Source organism: Miniopterus natalensis, chromosome 8, assembly GCF_054644295.1.
Source record: "Miniopterus natalensis isolate mMinNat1 chromosome 8, mMinNat1.hap1, whole genome shotgun sequence".
Classification (NCBI taxonomy): Eukaryota; Metazoa; Chordata; class Mammalia; order Chiroptera; family Miniopteridae; genus Miniopterus; species Miniopterus natalensis.
This window is the reverse complement of record NC_142088.1, coordinates 30294771-30321658: the sequence shown is the minus strand read 5'-3', so window position 1 is coordinate 30321658 and position 26888 is coordinate 30294771. Positions and strand designations below refer to the sequence as shown.

Below are 26888 nucleotides of genomic sequence, written 5' to 3'. Positions count from 1 at the left end.
TCTCCCCTCCCCTTCATCTCCTCCATTTTTCTGCTACTTCTTACTTGATTTCTCAATAGAAAGATATTTGACATCCTGGATTAATCTTTAAGGTCACTTATTTTTCTCTCATGCCTTATTTTTGCCTCTTTGCTGTACTTTTAAATCCATCTTTTTATTGAATTTTGTGAGGCAACCATATATTTTTTTAAATTTTTTATTGATTTTAGAGAGAGAGGAAGGGAGAGGGAGAGAGATAGAAACATCAATGAGAGAGAAACACCGACCGGCTGCCTCCTGCACACCCTCTACTGGGGATCAAGCCTGCAACCTGGGCATGTGCCCTGACCGGGAATCAGACCAGTGACCTCTTGTCTTGGTGCATGGGTCGACACTCAACCGCTGAGCAACACTGGCTGGGCGGGGCAACCATATTTTTAATTTCCAGTAAGTTCCTCATGTTTCTTTTTTGCGTAAGATTTTGTACTTGCTTTATAGATATTCCTTTTTTAATTTCTCTGAGGCTATTAACTAGAATTGAAAAAAAATTGTTTCTTACCTGAATTATCTGGGTTCTTTCTGGTCTATCGTTTTACTTATTCATCTTAGTCCTATTGTTCGGTGCTGTTGGTTTTCCCCCAATATCCGGTCATCATTATTTATTTATTCATACTTAGGAAAGAAAGGCTAGGTTGATGAATTCAGGTAGCTTATGCGGATTTCCTCTACTGTTGAGTAGATTGTTTTTCCCCAAAAGATATCACTCTGGCTGGGAGGATTTCTACAAGTGGGCATGTCACTAGGTGGTCATCTTTAAGATACGTGAGCAGAAAACACAAAGCAACCGGGGTTTCACGTCCAGTACGGAAGAAGGAGGGCTTTTGTGCTGGGGCCTGTCCCTGGCTGAAGCATCGCCCTCCCCAGGGCGGGCAGGCCCGGGCGTCTCCACGCGGCCCCTGCCCCGGCCCCCGGCCCCCGGCCCGGCGGCGCTCCCCGGGCAGCTCCCACCTGCGCGTCAGCCTTCTGGGCGGGGGCCTGTACGTGAGCTGTTCTCGTTGCTTTCTTTATGCCAGGAATTTGTCTGCGATCTGTTCAATTCTACCCCACCTGTCCTCAAAGGAACAAGCGGAGGGGCTGGGCCACCTTCTGCCGTCGTTCCAGTGGCACTGGAAGAGGAAGGATGGGCACGTAGATGTGCTCTGACTGCCCGACTCTCCGGGACTAAACACTCGTGCCGTGACTTTCCTCTGTTCTTCCCAAGACCACCCTCCCTCCTTCCCTCCCTCCCTCCTTCCCTCCCTCCCTCCTTCCCTCCCTCCCTCCCTCCCTCCTTCCTTCCTTCCTTCCTTCCTTCCTTCCTTCCTTCCTTCCTTCCTTCCTTCCTTCCTTCCTTCCTTCCTTCCTTCCTTCCTTCCTTCCTTCTTCCTCTCGCCATCCTTCTGCCCTGTTTCTCTCTCCTTCTTTTCTAGATAGACCCAGAAGTCTATAAAATAATATTAGACTTTTAATTCCTCTTTTTCTTCTCATAGAGGTTCTTTATAATGCCCACAGTGGAAATCTAAGCTATTTGTTTTACAAAGAACTGAAACTAAACTTAATTCAGTGTCTTTTTCTTCTAGATAGTTCTCTTTGTTAACTTCCACTGTCAAAGTGAATATGTCACATCTGAAAAAAAATAAACATGTAAAATTAATTGGTAACAATAAATTATGTTGAAACATAATATCCTCAATTTTTTTCTCATATGAATTTAAGAAATACTTTATTGAGAACTATATATATCAAGTACTGGGCTAAGAGTGCTAATCCCCTAAGAGAGAGGTATTAATATTCCCATCATGCAAACAAAGAAGTTCAGGAAAACTAAACAATTTGCCCAAGAGCACAGAAGCTAGTAATTGGCAAGGCCAGCATTTGGACTCGGGTCCCTGCCACTCCGAGCCGTTTCCCCAGTCCACCTCACAGAGGCACTAGGGAAGCCCACAGTATGGTAAGTACTGCACAAGGACCAACCAAGCCGTCTGAAACTTGTGACATCTTAAGTATTGCAAGAAACTTTAGCTCCCTGGAAACTCAATTAGAAACCCACATGTTCAACGAATCAGTTAGTAGAGTTTTGCTCATTTCACTGTGTAAGTTGAAATGTTTGCCATGAACAAATAGACCCCTTAAGGATATTACGGATTTTCTGAACCTGCCCCTTAGAAAAAGCTCATGCTGGGGCCGTGTGGTAGGGAGGAGAGAAGGAGCCTTTAGAGAGAGACAGAAGTAGGTTTAGAATCCGCCTGCCACTTACAGCTGTGGAAGCACGAGACACTTATTCCAAGACGCAGTGTCCTCACCTATAAAGCTTATATAATATCGTTTTCACTGAGTTAAGTGAATGAAGCGCTGAGAAATAAAAGATGTTTAAATGTTAGTTCCTTCCATGTATTATCTTTTACTTAAATACCTTAGAATAAACAGATAAGAAGATATATATCTATTTGGTCAACACATTGTACTAAATAAAAATTAAATCTACCATTGGACAGCCATTCTTCTTAGAATATTATTACATCAAGTTCAAATATTAGTTTAGGTTTGATTTACCATATGACTATGTCCTACTTATTAGGAATTACTTATTGTAAGGTCTTTGAAAATGAGTTCTGCAAAACATTGATCTTTCCTGAGGTGTTTTAGTTACAATAAGGCATATTTATCCACTTAACATCTTCAATATATTTAATTCAATTAACTTTTGTATTATCATCAAAAGTTATTATATATATATAACTGCACACACCACTTAAGGACAACTATTCTCTAAGACACATTTAAACTAAGTGTTTCTAGAACTTTCACGTGTACTTTTCTCCCAGTAAAATGCAATAAGGACTAACTCACCCAGGGGCCAGGGTGAAGAACATGGAAAGCAAGCATGTACTTGTACTTTGAACTCCTCTTTGTTAATTCTTTAGATAAAATGCTTGCTCCCTTTTGGACTTGGAAAATGTAAACAAATTTCCATATACGGTAAAAAGTCACTTAACTTTTCAAGTTTGGCTAAACGTAGCCAGGTCAGACTGGTTTGTGATAAACGTCACAAGGTTCTTCTAACATTTTGATTCTATTCTTGAATTGCTATTTTGTAAAACAAAAATGTTCTAATAGCAAAGACTCTTCTGAAAGGTGAACCAAAAGAGAAAAAAAGACATTCGTTTTTTTAAAGCAATGTTTAGCTGAAGTAATAAAGGGTTTCAAGTGTCGTTTGGGAGGGAAACGGTAACACTCAGCAGTCTTCAGTCTTGGCCGAAAGGAGTCTCAGACTAAATTTATTTCTCAGTCATAATAACATGTTAGACTAGGTAATTTGTATATCCACTTCTATGTTTTTAAATTTTTTAATTACTCTCTTCTATAGTTTAAAAAATTTTAATTACTATATCAAGAGTCTTAATGCAAACATGACTTTAACCCTGAGAATTCTGGGGGGGAAATGCATTGATTGATCAGTCAACAGATATAGATGTCAATATAATCTTAGCAAACAAGCCAAATGAGAACATAGTTATTGTTTATAACTTCATTTAGAAGAAACTCTCTATGAATGTAAAGATACATTCAACTGTTCCCAGTGAGTACTTCTGAGAATTCAGGGAGTGGGACAGAAAGAGCAGCTCTGGACAACTTAAAACTCTGTGCTTTCTTTTTAAAACAGGAGCATACTAGGCTTACCATTCAGGCAAACTTTTAAAGTTTTTATTATTAAATAATAATTATCCTTTAACCCATCAGTGCAAACCACACACAGAATAAAGAACTAGTATGGGGCAGAATTCTCACTGAGTGCAATATGGCAGGTAATAAATGAAGAGATTTTATTTTTAAATGCCTAGTGGTTCAATATTTTTTACCACAAATGTTTGTCCAGTTCTCCCTTGTTCTCTACACCCCACAATTTTTGTATGTATATCTCCTCCACTGTATTCAAGTCATTCTCTTGTTCACAAACCAGCCTCTTAGAGAAAAGCTAAAAAAATGGCAGCCCATGGGTCACTCACAGGCAGCCCACAGATGTATTTGTATTTGACCAGAAAATCATTTTTAAATTAGTTGCCAGTACGTATAATTTTGTGGAGATTTAACGCCAAACTTCAGATCCCCAGCTCCTCTTGCCTGCTGTCCAGTTCGCCGTAGCTCTAAGCCCACTCTGCTGCCTCCCAACAGCTCTTCAAATGCCATGCTCCCCTTAGCAGCCCTCTGGCATTGCTTTTTGTTTTATGTTAAATAGGAAAGTAATTTCTTACTTACACCCTTGTCTTCCTTTCTTAAAAAAGGGGATCGGTAATGAAAGGAGTATCAAGCAAGTCCAATGTTTCAAGTAAAAAATAAAAATAAAAATGCGACTAGGCATCTCTTTATGGAAATGAATCCAGCTAGCATTGCTGTGGTTCATAGGCCACCAAAGGATGTCCGTGCTGAAAGATATTAATAACCACGAGGAGGAGACTGCATGGAAGAGCAAAAAGCATGAAAAAAATGTGAGGAATTTGTTTCTAAGTGGGAACATATTTAAATGTGATCCTGGAGTGAAATGCAATCACACGTTAAATGAAAGACTGTTTTTCTTATATCTAATCTACTTCACTCACTTGTATTACCAAATTGACGTTGTATTTGAGTTTGTCTCCCATTTAGAAACACACCCAGACACAGAGAGATACCCACCTCATCATCCACACCCGTCCTACTTCTGTGCCCTTCGGCAATAAACAGCAAAGGCTGCCCAGCCCAGCAGATTCTTTCCCTTCCCTCTTCCTGCTCTGAACAGTATTCTGCAGAAAGGAGGCAGCTGTGAAAACTCCTATTAACGCCGCAATTTCATGCTCCTTCCTCTTACACAGGCCCGCTCTCTCTAAGCCCACAGTCTGCCAAAATGCCCATATTTAGAGCCGAGACCTTCCTTTGCTAATATGTTTCTATTCATTTTACAAGGTCACAGGCCCTCAGTCACAGCCACAAACACTCAGGGCAGATCTCCAGCCCCAGCTCAGGCCCTGTGGGAGAGAGCAAGTGACCTGTTCAAGTCAGCAGCCGAACAGGGGCATCTGCAGTCTGTTCAAAAGTCACGAGCAGGTTAGTAGCTACAGGGTGACGCTAAAAGTTCCCAAGCTCCCAATTTTAGGGGAAAGAAAAGGAGCCTCTGATCAACCATGTCTGAGTCATAGCTGCATCCCAGGGCCATAAATTTGGGGCATAAATCAGTAAACATTTGTTGAATGTAGAATGCGGCTCTACTCTCTCTCTCTGGACTATCAGCAGGAATCTATTTTAACTGTCATTAGTTAGGATCAACTTTTAATAATATAATACCATGTCATCTTCTAGTCCACAAAGTGCTTCCATATGATTTGCCTCAACAAGGAAAGTTGTGAGGTATGCAGAGTTGGTTTTATACTACCATATTCAATTTACAGAAGAGAAAATAGAACTCGGGGAGCTTAATGTGGTTTGTCAGAGTCAAAGAAACAGTACTGGGCCTCGTGTTTACTACAGTTTTACCCAAGCCACCATAAACTAGAGGTAACACTAAAAATGGTGAGTCATTGTGAAACTGTAGCCCTTTGTAGAGAAAAAAATACATTATCCAAAACACATGATCTGTAACAAAAGCAATTTTAAATAATTAAAGAACACAATTGAGGACAAAGAAATCAGGATTTTAAAAACATTTTTATATAGAAATATTTTACAAAGATTTTACAACGTAGCAACTCATTATGTCATACCATAAAAGAAGAAAAAGACTGAACCATAAGGATTAAGAAAGTGCTCATAGCAACGTATTGCAGTCTCCATGAAAGTGCATAAACGGTTAAGGCAAAGTACCATGTTGGTACTGGCATGTTGCAAAAGGACTTGTAAAACAGTTTTAAAAAATATATACAAACATATTTTTTCCCCTCCATTCTTTTCAGAGACATTTAAAAGGAATACATTTAGGAACAGTCTTGCTCTACAACTAGGCAAAAGTAACTCCCGGGTACAAAACAGTAAAAGTAAAAATTCTCTACCTCGCTGTGTTCAATTAAATCAAGAGATTGACAAAACAAAACCTTCCCAAGTGTGGGCTTGCTTTCTATAGTTAACCTGCCAGGCAGAAAGCTGACTCCCTCATAGTCTAACATAGAGATCATTAATGAGTGTGGCGGGAGTTAAATGCAGATCTTTGCCCTTCTGTGCGACTTTCAGCTTCTAGTTTCTGTGGCCCAACTATTGGCATATTGAAGTTACTGTGCATGCACTGTGCTATAAATCTACTCTGCAGCTTTGCTTCTACCTGCAGCTTACATGATAGCCATTTTACAAAGTGCTGCATATACTAATACAATATTTTGCACTGATAGTAAAAATACCAAGGTGGTCTCTAAAGTTAAACCATAACCCTATTAGAGAATTCTAGTGAAATATTTTGTTTTCCACACATATACAAATCCGTTAAGGTTGATAGGATCAATAAGGATAATACTGGTTATCAAACTTTAATCTTCATGTTTGGCATAGAATTTGTTTTTATAATATAACAGAATAAAATACCAAAAAAAAGTAAATTAGCTAGACTTGAACAAGAGTGAGTTTTAGGGAAAACTGACATCTGAATTCTAGTACAGATAATAAAATATCTGCCCAAAAATAACTTAATTCACACTCTCTTATGTAAAATTTTATCTACTCATGAGAAATAGGGAAAATCAGTGTTGGCATTTAGTCTCCATGTCTAAAATTTTCTCTTTTCCTACCTTTTTTTCCATCCTTAACGTAAGGGAAGTTAACCAGTTCATTCAGCTGACTTAGGTTTCCTAAATAGCTTTTAGCCCTCAAGATACAGGTGTGGTAAAACCAGAGAGAGATGCCCAGCCATTTATTGGAATTCTGAAGTAAAAATAAGCACATGTGCTCTACATAATCTAGTAACAAGCATAAAAACAGCTAACTGTATTACACAACAGATGTGTTAGCTTCATTTTCATTCGTAACTTCTTTTTCAACAGGACCACAGACAAAAAGCTTGTTGCCCAGAATTTTCTGGGCAAATCGGAAATACATGATGTGGCCCATTGCCACAAAGGAGACTGAAATCAACACAAGCAAGCCAAAAGCTTCAGGGTTCGGAGCCAGGATGACCATGATGAAATGCAGAAGATCAAGAAGATAGTTCATGGAGTTCTGTACACCATTTATAATGCCTCTTTCAGATTCAATTACATTCTCCTGCAGCAACTGTGTCACAGTTAAATCAAAGGACCAAAGACCTATAATAAAAGATATTTTTTTAGAGATGGTCAGTCTCTAAAGTTTATAGCCATATATTTCAGATTTATAGGTTAAAAGTCTGTTGATATGTGAAAAATACACATTTTAGCCCTATTACTTTAAAGTCACCATATGTATGTTTATCATAGCCTTGCCTTAGAGAATTATTTTTCATTAATAAATACCAGGTTATTAGTGGCTCTAAGAAATGATATTTATAGCCACCAGACAAAAATAAGTCTAATCTACAAACTTCTTAATTCTGTTTTTCTGTGATTATTCATACTATGAAAGCAAAACTCTGAAATCAGAGACATAATTCTCTGTTAAGTACAGTCATGTGCCGAACAATGTTATGGCCAATGACAAACTGCATATCCAACGGTGGTCCCATACAGTTATGCTAGAGCTGAAAACTTCATATTGCCCAGTGACCGTTGCCCAGCGCCATGGTAACGTGGTAGCACTATGTGTTGCACGTTTGTGGTGATGCTGTGTAAACAAATCTCCTGCACTTCCAGATGTATAAAAAAATATAGCACATACAATTATGCACAGTACACAATACTCGATAATGATAATAAATGACTGAGTTACTGGTTTATGTATTTACTATACCCTACCTTTTCTCCTTATTTTAAAGTGTACTTTCTACGTATTAAAAAAAAAAAAAGTTTGCTGTGAAACAGCGTGTTGCGTTATGCTGGCAGCAGCCTCACATATCTCAAGTTTCCAAAACTCTGATTGCATCATTTTCTCTTGTGCTTAATTTAATCTGGTGTTGTTTTGCACAGTAACATGCTGTTCAGGCTTGTAACCCAGGAGTAACAGGCTACACCATACAGCGTAGGCTATGCCATCTAGGTTTGTGTAAGTGAGCTCTACCATGTTCACACAACGAAACCACCTACCAGCACATTTCTCAGCAAGTGTCCCCCTCGTTAAGCAGCGTATGACTGCACTAGTATTTTTCAAGTTTAAAATGAACTGACCCATATATTGTTATGGTTAAAGTGTAAGGAAACTTTAAACCATTATTACATTTACTGCTTGGGTTCTAAAGCCCCTGCAATAAAGCTGTCTTACTTGAATATTAATGTCTTTGATAAATTAATAAACTGCTTGTATCACAAGATAAAAATACGGTTTCATTTCAAGAATGAATTCAGGACGAGATAATTCATCAGCACTCTATTAATGATTACTTAAATTTTGCCTTGTAAGAAGTCTTTACATTATGTTTCTTTCCAAGGCTATAAAATCCATTTGTTTGGCAAAGTGTACAATAAATACACATCAGCTAGAGAGGACCTTGGAAAGATTATTTTTTCTAACTACCATGTCTTTTTTAAAAATTTAAACCAAAAAAAAGTACCAACTTATTTTTTGCCATGTACCATAGACATAGCCTCTAAATTATAGTCCTTTTGGTAGAGTTATAGCAATATAAACTCTAAATTACCAAATGGCAATATAATTATCATAGCTAATCTCTTTTTAGAAGTTAATTAAATAACATTAAAAAAGTCATACTTAGCCATGGATACACAATAGTTCGGGCAAGGCCTGGGGAGGGGTTGGCAGTGGGATGGAGGGGGTCAATGGGGAGGAAAGGGGGACATATGTAATACTTTCAACAATAGAGATAAATTTAAAAATATTATTTAAAAGAGTAATACTTAAAATATTTAGAAAAAATTTTCAAGCTCCAATCATTTTTTATAAAAGTGCAAATACCATGTTTTAAACTATAAAATAAAAATTTCATAATAAAAGACTGGATTATATATAGGATGAACAGTGGGTTTTGCTTAAATTAACGTTCAGGGAATATTGTTGTATTCTCTGAACCCATATTGCAAAAAGATACTTTAGTTCATTCACACACAAAAGGAGATATCTTACCAATTCTAGCAGCAATGACGCCTGCAAACAGCAGACTGACAGAGATTATGGACTCAGAGGTAAGATTCATCTCCAGGGCAACATCAGTAGAAACAGACCCGTTTGACATGTGCATTTCAGTTGTAAAGATGGTTTCAGGTGAGTCTGTAGGCATTGTGGACAGTGGCTCTGCTTGAATGAACCTAGAACGGATGTCTTTAAAAGGAGAAACAGACAAGTCCAAAGGGCTTCCAGGCATGAACACGGAGATCGCACACAAGATCAAACAGGAAAGCTGTGCAAATCCTGAGATCAGACCTGTCCGAACCAGGCCACATTTTCGACGTAGCCAAGTAAAAGCCACAGTTCCCATTATTCCAGTTATGGCTGATGCTCCCATCAAAATACTAAGGATGGACCCACTCAGCCCCTGAGTGTAGGCATACCCTGTAGTGATGCAATCAAAGCCCAGGACAGTCATATAGAGGAAAGCAAGACCCATGCCTGCCAGAAACACTGGCTGATTGTAATAGGAGACCCATCCATCTCGGAAGGTGCGGAAGGGCTCAGCCATCTGGGAGGCACAGCTTGCATCTTGCTCATGTTCAAGCTCATGGATGTTAGGGTCTTTGTCACCCATTAGATGAGTTCCCTCCAAGGATTTTGGCTCAGTTTCTGTTAATAAAGTACATCATTATTTAGAGGAGAGGGCATGGGGAAAGCAGCCAATTATTTTACATGGTATTTTTTCTTCTCTTTCCCTCCCCCTTGGTACCCTTGGCTACTACAATATGTTTTTTTTTTTTTCTAATCTAAGAATTACAGCCAAGAAACAGTCTCCAAGTAGCAACTACATTAAATAAACAAAATACTATTGACTTCAATTGCTCACGTGCTCTTTGAAATTATACTCCCACCAAAGTAAAACTCATCAGATCAAAATACAATGATTGCCTAGAAAAACAAAGCATCTTATTTTCTGGGGCCTTGTTAAGATTCCATTTGTCCAAAAGCCCATCTTCCTCTTCTTGGGAAAGATCCACCTTCATGTCCTCACTCCCTTCCACTGCCTTACAAATCACCTCAAATGGCACTTAACTCCTAAGAATTGTTGTTCTCATTTTTCTTCCCATTCCTATAGCTTAATTCTTCCTAGCCACCCCCCCCAATTAACTGCCCCTCTGTGTCTACTACTCACATTAAGGAAAAGGGTCAGGGGTCCCATTCCAACCCTTTGAGGTCCCAGAGTCCTTCCTCAGACCCTCAAAAACCTGGGGTTTTTTTACCTACCAAAGTGATATATTTAGCCTCACGTAGGCCTTCGGTGGTAATAAAATCTGATATAAATTCAAAACACTTTGGTCTTCACCAACATTTAAGGTCTGGATATCAGAATAAAAGAATTGATCATTGTGTTGAATTTACCTTTGTGTAAATTCAGCTGTTTCAACTCAGCTTCTTCTACTTTAAGAGTTGCTTTCACAGCTAAAGCAGGGGTTTTCTGGTAAACCTTCCAGAGCAGAAAGTACTCCACACACATGGACACCAAATTCCATCCAGAAATGAAACCACAGCCAATGACCGCAGAGCCAAATGTCATAATCTGGCCAACAGCCATGGGAGCCAAGATGTTGGTTAACTGGTCAATCCTTCGAACTGTAGCATTCATATCTACAGAGGTAGGTGAAAGATGCAGATAAGTGTGTAAACCTATGGGAGAGACTGCCACTTACATAATACAAATTCAGAGACCAAGCGTGTAGATTCCTGACATAAATTTCTAAAAGCACTCTATGAGCAAACCATAACCATTTTCTTAGAAAGTTATTTGTTGTTTGGATCAAGTCATAATATATTTTCCTCAAAAGTCATAATTCCCTTGGGATTGTATAAAACAGTCTAAGATCAGCTTTTAAGATGAATACAATTGTGACTCTGCATTCATTTTATTTTCAACAAACATTTATTAAATGCCTATTATGAGCTGGGCACCATTTAGCACTATAAAGAAAATGAAGAATATCCTTCTGTCTTCATGGAGTTTACATTCCCATGGGGAAAGAAAGACAATAAATTGGCAAGCCTACAAATACATAGTACATCAGATGGTCATTAAGTATTATGGTGAAAAAGAAAGCAGAAATGGGGCATGGAGGTCGCTCAGGGAAAAAGGGACACTTTAGTTTTAAACACGGCAAGGTCAGGGAAGAGCTCAATGAAAAAGAGGGAGCATCGCAGCAAAGACAGGAAGTAGCGGCAAACAAAACAGTGAGTCATGCGGACTTTGGTGAAAAAAGAATCCCAAACCAAGGGGAGCACAAAAGTCCTGGGGCGAGAGGAGCATGCCAGAGTGTTTGTTAGAGGAACAGCAAGGAGGCCAGTAGGACTGGAGCAGAGTAAGAAAGGGAAAGGATAGGAAAAGATGAGGTCAGAGAGAGAGGGCAGACTGGCCCACTCATGTAAGGTTCTTGTGACATTACATGGAAATAACTTTTACACAGAATGAAACCATTGGAAGCTTATTGTCAAAGAAATGGTGCAGTCTGACATAGTTTTAAAGGTGCCCTTTAGCTGCTGTGCTGAGAAAAGACTGCAGAGTAAGAATGAAGGGTACGTCAGACAAGAATAGAGGCAAGGAGACAAATGGGAGATGATGGCAGCATGGACCAGGATATAAAAATGAAGATGGAGAAACAGACACTGGATGTACTATACAGGTAAAATCTCGAAGACTTGCAAAAAGATTAGATATGTTGTATGACAGAAAGAGAGGAATTAGGAATGGCTCTAAATCTTTTTTCCTGAGCAGCTCCTGGGAAGACAGAGTTGTCACTTAACTGAGAAAGGGGAAAGACTTCAGAAGAGTTAGGTTTGGGGCAAAAGAACAAACATTTGGTTCTAGAGATTTTGATTCTGATAGTTCCACTGACATTCAAGAGGCCACATGAGGCAGAGTTTGGTTTCAGGGAAGAGTATACGCTATTTTGCAAGTCATCAGCTGGTAGGTTTTAAATGTAATGAGACTAGATGAGATCATCATGGGAGTGAGTGTAGATCAAGAAGAGAAAGGGTCTGAAAACTGAGTCCTGAGCATGCAACTTTTTGGAGGTCAGGAAGATGAGGAGGAACTAGCCAAAGAGGAGAAAGACCAGGAGAGCATGGCATCCTAGAAGCTAAAACGTAACAGTGTTTCCAAGATAAGGGAGTAATTGACTGGAAAGGGCTGCTAAGTCAGGAAATGAGCACTGAGAAGATGCTCCGGACTGGTCACATGGAAGGTAATGAGGACTTCCAAAGGAGCAGTTCTGCTAGAGCAGAAAGGACAGATGCTTGGTTGAAGTTGGTTTAAGAGACTGATGCCAACTCCAGGGGACACCATGTATGTTACAATGAGTGAGTGGCATGGCCAGCATTCACAATGTAAATGTTGCTCCCCTGGCATTATGGAATAAGGCCCTGACCAAGGGCAGGGACTGGAAAGAGTGAGCAAAGACATCTCTTTCTGTTAAGTTTCACTGAAGAGAACAAAGAAATGGGGTGGTAGGTGGGTAAAGACAGGGATATTTAAGAAGAGAAAAATTATAGCGTGTTTCTATACTATAATGGGAATGACACAGTAGATGACAAGGTACAGAATGTAAATCTATGGTACAGGTGGGAGAGTTGTTCTTAGATAGGAGCACAAACAATTCATCATTAGCAACAAGAGCACAGGCCACATACATGGCTTCGAGTACAGATAGAAAAAGCAATGTGATGTTGGGAGCACATGGAAGTTCTCTTCTCATTCCTTTCATTTTCCCAGTAAAACACAAAGCAAGTGAGAATGGGAGAGGAGGTGCTGAATCCATGCCGACAAAGGAATGAAGTAGATTTTTAGGAAAGGGGGAGAAGGAAAGGAACAGAGAAAATAGTACGATCATCTGGCAGCATGAAACAGCCAACTTGAACCCAGTGGCCATGACCTTTAAGTAAGAGCAGTGAGCAAGGTGGTGTGTGTTCTCCATGTTCCCCTGTGGAGAGGCGGATTTAACCAGGGTCTTACAAAAGGAAAGTGACAAGAGGAGAAAAGGCCAAGCGAGCTGACGATCATGTGGCCAGAACCACTGACCTTGGAATTTAAGCTGGGTAAGCAAGGGAGACAAGAGGGCTCATAAACAGTGAAGACGCAGTGGAATTAACGACTTGTAGCTAACAACCAGGTTAGAGGGCCATTGGGGAAGAGTGAGCTGGGAAAATAGGTGGTAGTTCAAGACATGGATGCCTAAGACTGAGACTATGGAAGGGGAGAGTTTAGTGGTGATGACAGGTCTGGGGTGTGACCATGGACACAGACCGCTGAGTAGAGGACAAGATGAATAAAGGAGGGGAAGTCAAGAAAATGACCTACTGTCTCCTCTCTCTCACCAAGTGAAAGGTAATGAGGCAAGTCCTATCAACATGCAAGTCCTATCAACATTGCTTTTTATGGAAAAAGCAATACGTGACTAAAAGTACATTAACAGAAAACTGCCTTCATTCCTTCTCTAGTTCTTCCTGGTCCTAAATTACCTTCCAATTAGTCCTATGAGTGTATAATGCTTATATGATAACAGGAGAACTTTGACACATTTCACCTTTCGCTGGAGAGGCCAAGGCAGTTTTCATTGATCTCCTACATTACCATTTTAACAGAGGCTTCACTCAACTTCCATCTGCCCCCCACTAATGAATTTCCAACTCATATGCTAACAGAAAAATGTAGAATTGATCGAAGTAACTCAATAATTTGAATCCCAAAATCAAGTACTAATGGAAAGAGACACTTGGGATCTGAAAGCCCCAAAATAACAACAAAATTAATTGAGTTACAATTACTTGTGGCTCTTTCACTATCTCAGTTTTCAAGTGCTCATGAAACTTCTTCATGCGACCAATTTCTATCTCTTACATTAGATTTAGGAACTTAATAATGTTTAGGTGTAATTTAGAAGATAGCTTATGTTTTTCTGAAGCAGAGTGAATTAAATAATATATTTTTTGAAAGACCTAATCATTTCACTGGTAATAGGCTAGAGAAAAATTAGTCATCTGAATGTGCAAACATACCCTTTTTACAAATTCTATGCAAACAGATAAATGTGTGCTCATTTAAAACCAATTTAACTGTTTTCAGCAGCTGTGACACAGAACATGACATTAAATAACTGCCTGCTATTATAAAGGGTATATTACATCTCATAGAATAATAATTTAAAATAGCAGATCTGCTGAGCAAATAGCAGCCAGCAGGTCTGTATCCATCAAATACGAAATCAATTTTTAGTCAATAGTGTTCAAACACAAAATTTATCTGCCATACTTGATCACGCTAACCAGCAGATGTTTCTCTAGAATGGTGGACAAGAAAAACCTCAGAAGCTATTAATAAATAGTGATTAACAAAGTAAATAGGAAAGGAAATAAAACAACAGATGGAGCAAAAAGTCTGTGAAAAGGAAGTGAGTTTTAAACAGGTTTGACGGGCACAAGGGAATGTTTCAATGAAACACTAAATCAAGTGCCTAGGCAAATTGGTTAACAGATTAATTAACAGTATGTGAAAAACAATACCTTTTCTGAAGCTGTCTAAACTACAAGGTAACAGCTATATTTTAGCCTGAGGCCACTGAAATTCTAAAACTTTACAACCTTCTACAGACATTTTCTCCTGTCTTTACTCGAAGTGATACAACTTCCAACTTTAAAACCTACTCTGAAATCAAGACTGACAGATCTCAGAGGGGAGGGGTGTGTGGTGGGGACCGGAAGAGATTAACCAAATAATTTATATGCATATATGCACAGCCCACGGACACAGACATTAGTGTGGTGAAGGCCTGGGGTGGAGGGGGCAAGAGGAGTGGGACAAAATCTCTGTAATACTGTCAACAATAAAAATAAACAATGGGATAAGGGAATGGGAGCAATTAGCATACAGCTCATCTTTTCTCTTTATGCACGCATCCCTCCTTCACCCCCTCACACAGACCCACAATGCACACACAGAGCACCCACATTCACACAGGTTCAGCCACCCCTGCTCTGCTTGGGTTTGAAGTCTTTGCTAGCAACCTCAAAAATCATTGGATTCACATAAATTATCCCTGCCTGGAGTAGGCCCTCTGTGTACAGAGACACAACCTCGGAGCTACCTGGAATCCCCTCTACGTGTACTTTTCCCGTCTCCCATCTATTTTTCCTTTATCCTGCTTTTTTGTTGTTCTTTAATTCAGCCTTAAAGCAGAAATGGCACCGACAATCCCCGGTTAGACCCTTGCTGACCCTCAGAACTGAAACAGTTTTTGCATCCTGTTTCGAAACATGGTTTCTAATTAACACCCGTACTGGGGTTAAAACTTGAGGAAAGACAGCATGCAGGTTTTTTCTTCACTAGGCTACTGACCTCCACTGCTGGCTGAATGAGCACCACTTACCAAAAGCTAACTCACAGTGGACAAGAGTTCAACAGGCAGCTTACTTCCTTCCTTACACTTGAGAAACTCCAGAAGGTTAGAAAATAGACTAGGTGGCCTAGAGTCCTCCACTCTGCAATAATTCCTGATACAGAGAAAGATAGCTGAGAAATGGCCAGTCATATATTGTTGTTATTCTGGGACATCACGGCCTAGTCACAAAGGTCCCGCAAGGTTATGTATTATTTATTTAATTTACTTATTTATTTACATACTTAGAAAAAAATTAAAGATTCTGAGTAACTTTGTCTTTACTCGAGACTTTTGTTTTTACAGATTGCTCAGACCTCAGAGTCAAAATGAGTTAAAAAAATCACATGAGGGAAAGAAAATCATTTTCAAAGCCAATTTTTTCCCCAAGATATATTCCAACACACATATATGATCTATTTTCATAATATATCCTTTTATGCCCTTCGAATTTTAAAACATGGACATGTATTACATACCTAAACTCGTATGTTAAGATGATTTATCTTATAGTTCAATGTGACAAAAAGAGATATGGGATCATTTCCTATTAGTAAATGACCACAGGAAGAAAAATCAATGAGAATCTCCACTTTAGCTCCAGAGAGAATTTCATGCAGCACAGATTCACATGTGCTGAATTCATCCTGTGCACACACCATCCTCTAAAATCACCGTGGCATTCTTACTTAAGTACCACTCTGTTACCGCAAAGTGATGATTCAAGCAAATTCTTTTTCTTCTAGACTTTCCACAGATTTTGTTCCTTCTCTCACCACCTCCTTTCTATCTTTTTTTTTTAAAAAAAACACATGGTCCAGTCAAAGTTGTTTGCTAACCTCAGCACCTAATCTTGCCTTCTGTGTCCTAGAAAAGCTATTTAAGTCATGAGGAATGCTTTTCTTGTCTGTCAGGATGGTTGGGCAATGTGTTTGTGATCCACATTATCTCAATGTTGATTCAGCTGATCTGATCAGTAGATAGGTTTGGCCTTCTTTCTTTACCTTGTGTAATTATCAATCCAATCGTTGTCTCTGTGCTGCATGAGGGGCAGGTAGGGAATGTTGAGTGAGGTAGGTTATTCTGAGCCCAAGTGATACTGATGTAACAGGGCATGAAGCTTTGTAAGCATTCCTCAGTCTCTCTTGGGCCTCTTGTATATGTTTTCCAATGAACTAAGATTGTAAGCTTCTTAAAAACTGCATTCTCTCCTTTATTTCTTTAGTATTTGTAACAGCAATTACACTACATCATACATAATGTAGTTATAAAAGTTATAGATTATAACTTTAAAGTAGAATGAATTAACTTACAAAATCTCCCCTAGAATTAAGCTATTTCCATTTGGTTTGGAGAAAAATAATATCCATAGTATGACTGATAAGTACAGTTAATAATATCCATAGTATGACCAATAAGACCCCATGTGAAATTCACTCTTCTAAGTCTTAAGTAAACATTCAGAAACAGTTAACAAAACTTTTTAAAAAGAAACAGCTCAAAAGAAATGTTCTTCCTTTTGCCAGGTTTGCATACAATAAAAAAGTTCACTATCCTATAAATTAACTTTATAGCATTGAGATAAATCTTTGCACGGAGACTGATAATGTGGTAAGAAAAAGACTATGCTTTCGATTTATTGTCCTTAAAAAAATACCCAGAAGAAAAAAAAAAGGCTTATAGTCCTATTTATTACCGATTAAAAGTAAATCCTAATATAATCCATTTAGTTGAAAGAGAAAACCAAATTACCTGCTAATTTGCTTCTGTCTTCTCCTGCAACAACGACAATCCAGTCCCTTTGGATTGTGATTGCAGTAGCAGTACTGGCCAGATTTGCAATGTTTGCAATAGTGATGATCAAGATGTAGCAGGAAGTCTAAGGAATTACAGGGAAAAGTTGAATTAAAAATGTCAGTGCTATCACACTGAAGCTATACCTTAGCATGCAATGTGCTTTAAAATGGTCTTTGGTGGCATAATAATCAAACTTTGATTTTAATTTCATTTATAACCAATCATTTTGCCTTGTACCTATGAAACAATAGATCCCCATGGTCAAGTTAAAGAGCATAGTATCTTCCTAATTCGTATCATCCGTTGTACATATAATATGAAAATTATAATAGTCATATGCATATTTATGTGACAATTATCATAAACTGTATCATAGGGATAGTTTTTACTGTTTCCCCCACAGATATCTCCTTTGGAAGAAACATTAAAGGGCAAGTGAGAAGACCTGCATTTAAGAGAGAGTTAGAACACTTTCTAGTTGCATAACAGTGGGCAATCAGCTATGTCAATTTTGTCTTAGTTTTTACATCAACAAAATGAAAGACATAGACTCCAAGATTTCTACCGTCATATCTGGCTTTGACACTCTACAATATCAATCCAAATATACATAAGAGTCAATAGTGACATCAAATCCATTATTTTCTACCATACCCTATGTCTCTCTTTTCCATAAAGCTATCATAAAATCATAGTGTGAGAAACTAACTAGTCCATGTCCCCCCCAAAAAAGTACACAGTCATTTATTGGAAGAATACAATCATGACTGATTAAAATATATATATTTATATATAGATAATAGTTCTTATGTACTGTGAGCAAATTACAGGTTAATACTAATGAGCTGAAAACTAACAACTGAGTTATACAATAAACTCTTAGACATGCTGTTGAAAACAAATAGAAAAAAAACACAATAGGACAAAATTTAAATTCAAACAACTCTTAATGAGTACCTGTTTCAGGCAAAAACAACAACAAAAAACCCCAAAAACTAAACAAAACAAAAAATTGGGAGGATATTAACATAGACACAAAGATCAATATTAAAAGGTCCCATTTGAAAAAAGATACTCCCTAGCCTCAAAGGGTTTTCATCTTTTACCACTACCAGAAGTTCAATTTTCTGCCATCAAGAATCTCACTGAGAACTTACAAGAACCCATCCATGGTACATGGTCAGAAGCTCGTCTTTATGTAAGAAAACCATCATCAGGATAATGCCACACAGGATGACCGAAACATTCTGTATCACCAGCGACGTCTGGGCCACTGTACAGAGAAACAAAGTGTTCACTAAACACTACACCAAAATGTCTCAATGGGGCTGTTTTTATCCACACATCAGTGTTCTACTATATAATGCATATGCAAATTACTGCAGGAAATAAAATTTAAAAATTACTGAAGTAAATCCTGCCTCAGCTATTCACAGGACAACCTACCAAATCATACCCTACCACTAAAACCTGCAGGCAGAATGATGAAGTCCCCATTACTTTTTTCTGTTAGTTGAAACCATTCATAACCGCCACATTTTCACTTAGTTTATTCTCATAGAAGTTTACTATCATAAACAGAACTATATTACACAGACAAGATCCACCTCTCACCTCTTTGCTGCTTAAGCTAAAATAAGAACATGTAGGAAATGATGAAGGAGGTTAAGGAAGAGGTCACGGAATCGTAACCTCCTACTCTCAGGCTGAATCTGATAAGGTAGAACAGATAGATAGAAGAGACATGTAAAAATTTGTCAGGAATAAAGCTGCAGTGTTTCTTTTGGCATCTAACACTGTTTATCATTGTTATTATATTCTAAGCTACACCTTTCCTCACAGAAAATGCCAACTTTCTTAGACTGAGGCACCCAAGTAGATAAAGTGCTGGAGTAAGGACAGGTAAGTATACAGGTAAGGACATCTTATAGTCTTTTCTCTGCCACCTACTAGAGTACAGGACCTATGACAGGATACCTGTCTGTGTCTGTAAGTTGAGGATGCCAGTACATACCTGCCTTCTTTACTTAGAGTCATTACGATGCTCAAATAAAATACTTATTAAAGCACTTTGGAAAACATAAAGAGTTGTATATGTAAGGTATAATTACAGCTTTTGTCTTTAAGGACAGTAAAGCTCACTGTGGCTTGGAAGGGTCATATCAAAGCCTCAAGAAAAAAACAAACAAACTCTTTTTGAGATTAGTTTGAAATAAAATCCCAACACATAACTCATTCATTGATGCATTCACTTATTGCACAAGGATTAAATAGCAACTGAATGAGGTTCTTAGCTTGCAGTACCTCATAGGCTAGAGGAAGAACAGACATGTGAACAGATAATTATCAGAGTATAAGTAGAATAGCACAGGTATTAACTAAGCCTGATGGGAGAACAGAGGAAGAAATGGTTAACTCAGCCTAGAGACATCAGAGAAGATTTTCATGGAGGGTGACATATAAGTTGATTACATGGATCCAAGAGGAAGACTGCTAGCCCACCGCACTTTCCTCCAACTCAACATTCTCTCTAACCTACGATTTCAGTGCTCAACAATCATAAGGTTAAACATCTCTATGTAGAATGTTTCTATGCTCCTATGTATAATGAGCAATTCAGGAAAACTTTGCCCTATTAGTCTGAATAACTGACTGCTCAATCTCTCTTTCTGAAATAAAACTGAAGGTTTCAATATTAATACTCTAGAGTAAATGTGAATATATTATTATTTCTTCTTTTCCTTCAAAAATGTATAATTCAGCTCTCTCTGATCCAAACTCAGATATTCTCTCTTGAATCTTTAGTTTTTAATTCCCCTACATACAACGTCTATGTTAGAGACAGTAACCCTACTGAGGATACATGTTAAAGCTGACCCAGGAACCTCACACTAAAAAGGCTCCAGTGTAAGTCATGGTTAGAAAGAACGCCAGAGTCAAGCAAACTTTCAATGTTTAACCTGGTTCTCAGAAACGTGCTATGTTGTTAATCATTAACACCTGCAATTTATGAATAGCCAAAGATCCCCCCGAAAATCTATAAGCTCAATATTCTGTCATCCTAACCTTGTGCAGGAGCCCACAGCCCTCCAGGCAGAGGCGCTGCCACCAACCTCCCATCACGCAGTGTGGCCTTCAGGCCTGCAGTGGATGAGCCACAGTGGTTTCTCTATAGCTCGGGCACCGGTCCCATGAATGCAAAGGCACAGCTATAACAACACTCACCTTTAAGCCTGGCATTCTTATCCACCCAGTCACCAATGATGGCTCCTAGGACCAGAACGGACCCTGCCACCACCAGCCCATAGACTGCGGTCAAGAGGAGGCTGTTTCCGTAGAGCTCCACCAGAAACACAGATACAGCAAAGTGCCACATTCGATCTCCCTTGAATAAGAGAAGAGAAAATGTTTGGCTGAAATAGTTTAGTTTCCAGTCAGTTATACTCAGGAAATTGCTTCCTTATCAAACGGACACTTTCTGGCTACATCGTGCGTTTTTCAAGGTCAATTCCTCTATGGACTAAATACTGGTCAGGTGTCAATGCCAGCACTGTTCATGCTGGCACAATGGAAAATATTCTTGCTCAAGGGCTACGTAAGCCTGAAAAAGCATGATACTAATGAAAATACCCAAAGTCCTTTTCATTCTAGTAAAAAAAGCAGTTTCCAAACCCCAGAAGTTTTAAGATAAAACCTTGTTTCCTTGTGTGTCAGGTTCTAACTGAGCCTGGAATTTACCTATCCTGAAGTAGTTTGCTGCTGAAACAGAATGAAGCTACAGTAGAGTTAATAAACATTAGTATGCCTTGAATGCCAAAAAAAAAGGGGAAAAAAAACAGTTTCCTAGTTTGTCAAATGATAAGAACGGACTATGTGATCTCTAAAGCCTCTTTTACCTCTAATATTCTAAAATCTATGCTCTATCTCACAAACAAATTTCAAAGTCATAATACAGCAGGGCAACCAGAAGGCTGAAATTTATATGGGCAAATTCTGGCACTGAATGAAAGAAGATATCAGAAATAAATGCATATCAAGTAGCCATTTTTACATTTTAATACAGATTGGTTTTGAAAGGGGGAAAAATAACTTATTTTTTCATTCCAGAGCATATAGGGAATTAAGGAATTCACTACTGCAAAATGTGGAATGACAAACTTTTAAATGAGTTAGGTAAATTAATGTATAAGAAATCTATAATGGGCCTTATTATGAGATTTTAGGCTCCATTCCTGACTAATAGATTAACATAAAATAAGACAACACTGTTCTATCATAACCTATCCCTGGAAATCACTACAGGAAACTAAATTTTCAGGCTAGATTCCTTATGGATTTGACCATATATGGAAGTACTTACACTCCTAGTTCTTTCCCAAATCTGTTAACATTGTTCTGATAAATTTAACGACCAGGAGTAAAGTATTATCCTGGTATGTCAAGTGAGTTTAAAATTTTAATGAAGTCAAAACCACAATCTTATGCATTTAAAGCTTAAATTGATGCACATGCACAGTAGCACTGGTTTACAATAAATTTCATGTACACCAGTATTTTTTAAGTGGGGGTTGATTTTGCCCTTCAGGGATCACCTGGCAATGTCTGGAGCTGTTTTGGCTTGTCACAACTCGGGGGAGGGGGTCCAATTACTGGCATCTACAATGCACAGGACAGTCCCCCACAACAAAGAATTACTCAGCCCAAGATGTCAATAGTTCCAAGGTAGAGAAACCTTAGTGTAGAGGATTATGAACATAAATTAGAGTCATGATTCAAAGTTAACATATGACTTGGGCCTTAGAGGGTAGACTGGATATAGTCAAGTAAACACTAAAACAAACACACACTGGAAGCACCATGTTTGAAAAACTGATTATCACCTGATAGTCTGAAAGATGAGCTCTAGAACCTTCTGCCCTTTCAGCCCTCAGCACAGTGCATGGCCTGGAGTAGACGTATAACAAACAACTGTGGAGTCAACAAAGGGGTGGATATGGAGTGGATCCCAGTTGTGAATGAGTGAATAAAGAATAGGTGGCAAAAACCTAGACTGATTAATTAACTCTACTGTTCTAGTACATTAGATTTGTTTTCAAATGTTCAAGAAGTTTGAGAATTAATCTGTACCATGATGAATATTTGAGAGAGCTATTTTTTCAAGTTTGCTTTGATCATAAAAAAATTTTTCCACTTGAGTAGGAATTGGTAGAGTTCAAATACAACTGTACTAAATGTTTAAAAATGTACCATACACATACAATTTGTTTGAAACCAATAAAAAAGACAATCTCATATATTAAGATAAAGATGTCAATAAAAATGAGGTACCTGATTCTAACCTCCACTCCTCTGAGTAGCTCCCAAGGAAAATACTAAAACACATACATGCTCTCCAAATGATAGGTTGCCTCCATGAGTGAATTTCCTCTTTTTTAACCTAAAGAGTATGAAATATTATCCTACTGCTATTGCTTCTTTGTCTTTCTACTGCTATCATTTTTCCAAAGGAATTTGTTTTAGATTCCTCTAGAGCATCAAAACAAGTGCTATTAAGTGAAAATTTTCTCTCTTGCTTTTTGCTGTAGGGCATGCCACTTCCTTGATGGAAAGGAATAAAATTGCTCTAGTTACTCCAATTTCCAAAGGCTTTTGGTTTTAAGAGACAACAGATTCTATGCTCACAAATCCCTCAAATCGGTTAAACTCTAAGTAAATGTTCACCAAGTGCAATTGCAAGCCCACCCATTCCTTCCTTATGTCCATTTCCTGCCCTCCCATAAGCTCTTATTACACTTTGATGATTTGATTACATGTCCATCTACACCCAGTAGACTAAGAGCCGAAGACCAACTGAATATCTGTCATTCATCTACTTAATCCTTGAGAGGCTACTATGAAGGCACTAGAAATTCAGCTGCGCATGAAAATCAAGGTCCGTGCTTTCATGCAGCTTGCATCCCAGTGAGCACAGACCAAAAATAAATCTAGAATAGAACAAGCAGTGTAAATGCAATGACAAAAAAATAAAGTAGGATGGGGTTGGAAGGTGGCCTTTTGCATGAAGCAGTGAGAGAGACCTTGATGAGCAGGGACCTGAAGGAAGTGAGGACTGGAGCCATGCAGACATCTGGGCTATAAACAGAGACTGTTTTCACTGCCTTATACTATAAGTTATCTTTTTGTTACTACAGTTTTTAAAGCCCATACTAAACTATATTAAAAGTTCCTGGACAGAATCCACTTCTTACAGTACTTTGTGTTCTGATAGTATAGAGTAAAACGTGTAGACCCACTGGCAGATAGAAATGAAGTAAGAAATAAAAAGCATTCAACCCTATACAAATCTAACCTCATATAATCTACTCTAACACTTCATGTTCAGTGTATAGGAAACCATGGTTTGGGAGCGTTGGCAGGGGAATAGATAGATAGATGCATATACATAAGCACACGTTATGTTGTAATAAAATCAGGCAGGATGTCAAAGAGGATACAAAAATCAAAAGGTAAAATTATTTAGAGTTAGACAACACTCCTCTTCTGCAGTCCTTTGCAGTGAAAAGTAAAAATCCTCTAAACCTTATATGATTGTAGTTGCTGGGGTTTTTGTTTGTTTTTTTAAATACATCTTCCCCACAAGAACTCCCTTTGCTCAACTTACTTGTAAAATTGGTATAAACTTCTGTCACTTTACAGTGGGACTTTTCATTAACATGACAAAAATTCCTCAGGAAAAAACCACAGTAACACTCTTTTGGCAAATCTGACCTCTCAACCCATTAACAAAATATCACATAAACCCTAAACTTATCAGTATTTGGAAGTGACACACATTGTGGCTCTAATATATAGGTTCAGACCACAAGATAAGAATTTCAGATTCTCCATCACTTACTGTTTTTTTACTTATTGTTTTTTTAATACTTACTGAATTAAATTGGAAAAACAAACTACTGATTTACATTAATTGAGAGTGGTTTCACTAGACTTCTACTTAGAATCATCAGCTACTGGAAATGAAACAAACTCATGCCAATTCCACTTTGTTTACCTGTATTTGCAGTCATCCCTGTCTAAGCCTCTGAGAAGGTAGGAGCCTGCCTTCCTAAAAGGGCCATCTGTGAATTGCTATTTCTTAAAGAGCTGATAACCTAGCGTAAGAATTTCCTAAGGGCAGGGGGTACAGATTTCCTCATACAATAGTGTACATTCATGTCTTAAGAATGATTCAATACAAGTTTCCAATTTAAAAAGAAAGCAACATTCACAAAATTTTCTCTCAAAATCCTTTCTCCTTACTTATGGTTGTTTTTAATTAAATATCACATATGAGGCATGACTAGAATATACTCAGATTTACTGCTTTTAAACAATAAGAACAATTGTTTAATTTTAAAGAGTATAATCATTAATTAAACACACATCCAACATCCTTTTGGGATTATTCTTTTCTTTTGCAGGGGGTTGATGAAAGAACCCAGGCCCACAGAAATACTGGGACCCTTCCAAGACCACAGAGGAAGTCAGAGGAAGAATTATGAATCAGTTGATGATTTTTATTGCATGATGGTTTCAAGGTAGCCTGAGATGGCCTACACATATCTACCTACAGGTAACACTTTTAAAGATCAGAATTTTCATCACTCAGATATTTGTTCTGGGGGTCAATTTTATTTAAATTAACTTAGGATGCTATTTTTAGCCTGTCAGTCACTCTACTATTCTACTGTATTTTCATAGTGCAATATGCTGAAACTTAAAAATTTAACAAAAGAAAATACAGCCCAGCTGGGCGTAGCTCAGCGGTTGAGCGTCGACCTGGGATCCAGGCGATAGGGGTTCGATTCCTGGTCAGGGCACATGCCTGGGTTGCGGGCTCGATCCTCAGTTGGGGGCGTGCAGGAGGCGGTCGATCAATGACTCTCATCATTGATGTTTCTATCTCTCTCTCTCCCTCTCCCTTCCTCTCTCTGAAATCAATAAAGATATATTTTTTTAAAAAAGAAAATACAGAAATATCTTAGAATATGAAAGAAGAGAAGGTATATGAGACATCCATTCATTCTTAGCAGCAAATATTACCATTTACTAGGCCTAATAATGCAAAATACTGTTTACAAACAATGCAAATATTACTGTCCTAGTTAATGCTGCCTTTGGATAGTTGCCAATCTACATAAAGTGTAATAACCTGATAATTAAATAGTATTTACTAACACCTATGAGAAAATACCCTTGGTGAAAAAAAAAGCTTTTCATTAAAGCCTACGTTCGGATAATTTATTTCTTTAGCTGCATAACAAAACTGGAAGATGGCGTAAAACAACTGGCCCAAGTCAAAGGAAACAAGAAATTGTGAAAGTATGTTGTAAGATTTACTGTATACGCTCACTTACCCAAGTGGACAAAAAATGTCCAAGGTAGAGAAGGAATTTTGCGGAGGTCAGGTAGCTCGTTAAGGATCCTGCAAAGACACAGGGGCCGAAGATCAAAAGCATATTTTGTCACTGGAGTAAGACAAGGTTGGAATTTGTATACATTTAACGTGACAGTTAAACATGACTACTAAAAACCATTTTGTGGGGTAAGCCACGTACATTTTACCAAGCCGACACTCACTCCCACTCGGCACGACCCACTGGCCAGCACTGCACAACTTCACACACAGTGGGGAAAGCTCTGGCACCCTTCCTCGGCTCCATCTTTTTAAACGAGGCAACGCAAGCGCCCAGGCCGCTCAGTCCTCACAAGCCCCCTTCGCACGCCTGAACCTCGCCTCCCCCTCAACGCCCAGCCAGCGGCGCGTCCCGCGAGCCGCACAGCCGCGGCCGCCGCGCCCCCGCCCGCGCCCCGCGCGCGCCCCGCGCCGCCGTCCGCTCACCGCAGCATCCTCCCGCGCGGCGTGGCGCGCTCGCCCCGGTCATGACCCCGGGCGCCCCCGCTCGCTGACCCGCCGCCGCTGGTGAGGAGCGTGTTCACAGGAGTGCGAGGAGCCGGGAGCACCGCCGGGCGCCACAGCCAGGTGCGCAGGGACCCGACGACGACCGCGGCCAGGAGCGGCGGGAAGGGCCGGGGGTCTTCTGGGGTCTCCCTTCCGAACTTAGCTAACACTGTAGCTGAAGTTGGAAAGGCAAAGCCTTATGCGAGGGGGGAGGCTCGCCGAGCCCCGGAGCGAAGGGTCAGCGCCCCTGTGCCGCCGCCGCCGCTGCCGCTGCCGCCGCCGCCGCCGCCGCCCGGACGGGCCCGGCCTTATACCGGCCGGGGCGGGGCTCCCTCCGCCGCGGCGCCGGCCGCCCCTCCCCGCCCCTCCCCTCCCCTCCCGGGCCTCCCGGCGGCCCCGCGGCGCGAGGCCAGGCGCCCGCCGACCCAGCGCGGGGCCGCCCCACGCCCTGCTCCGGAGTCGCGGCCGCTCCCCCGCCGCGAGCAACGTGCGCGGCCGCCATCGCGGGCCGGCTCCGCTCGCCG

At 39.5% G+C, this 26888-nt stretch overlaps 1 protein-coding gene and 1 pseudogene across 1 annotated transcript; both read right to left on the bottom strand.

Annotated features, from left to right (window-relative positions):
* The window catches only part of LOC107523777 (lysine-specific demethylase 3A-like), a 58890-nt pseudogene extending 54684 nt beyond the window's left edge, over positions 1-4206 (bottom strand).
* A 1472-nt stretch (positions 4207-5678) lies between these two features.
* Positions 5679-26582, bottom strand: SLC40A1 (solute carrier family 40 member 1). The gene is made up of 8 exons (XM_087819714.1): positions 26305-26582; positions 25820-25887; positions 20649-20808; positions 18581-18696; positions 17379-17505; positions 10588-10833; positions 9184-9837; positions 5679-7277 (listed from the first exon to the last, which is right to left on the bottom strand). Exons 1-8 carry the CDS (start codon positions 26345-26347, stop codon positions 6964-6966), a joined length of 1728 nt encoding a protein of 575 aa, XP_087675840.1. The 5' UTR covers positions 26348-26582; the 3' UTR covers positions 5679-6963.
* Positions 26583-26888: the final 306 nt, after the last annotated feature.

Coding starts and splice junctions, on each gene's coding strand:
- SLC40A1 (XM_087819714.1), bottom strand. CDS start 26,347: ATGACCGGGGCGAGCGCGCCACGCCGCGCGGGAGGATGCTGCG. Junction 25,888..26,304: donor CCGCGCGGGAGGATGCTGCG/GTGAGCGGACGG, acceptor GTGTCTTTGCAG/GATCCTTAACGAGCTACCTG. Junction 20,809..25,819: donor GACATTTTTTGTCCACTTGG/GTAAGTGAGCGT, acceptor CTCTTATTCAAG/GGAGATCGAATGTGGCACTT.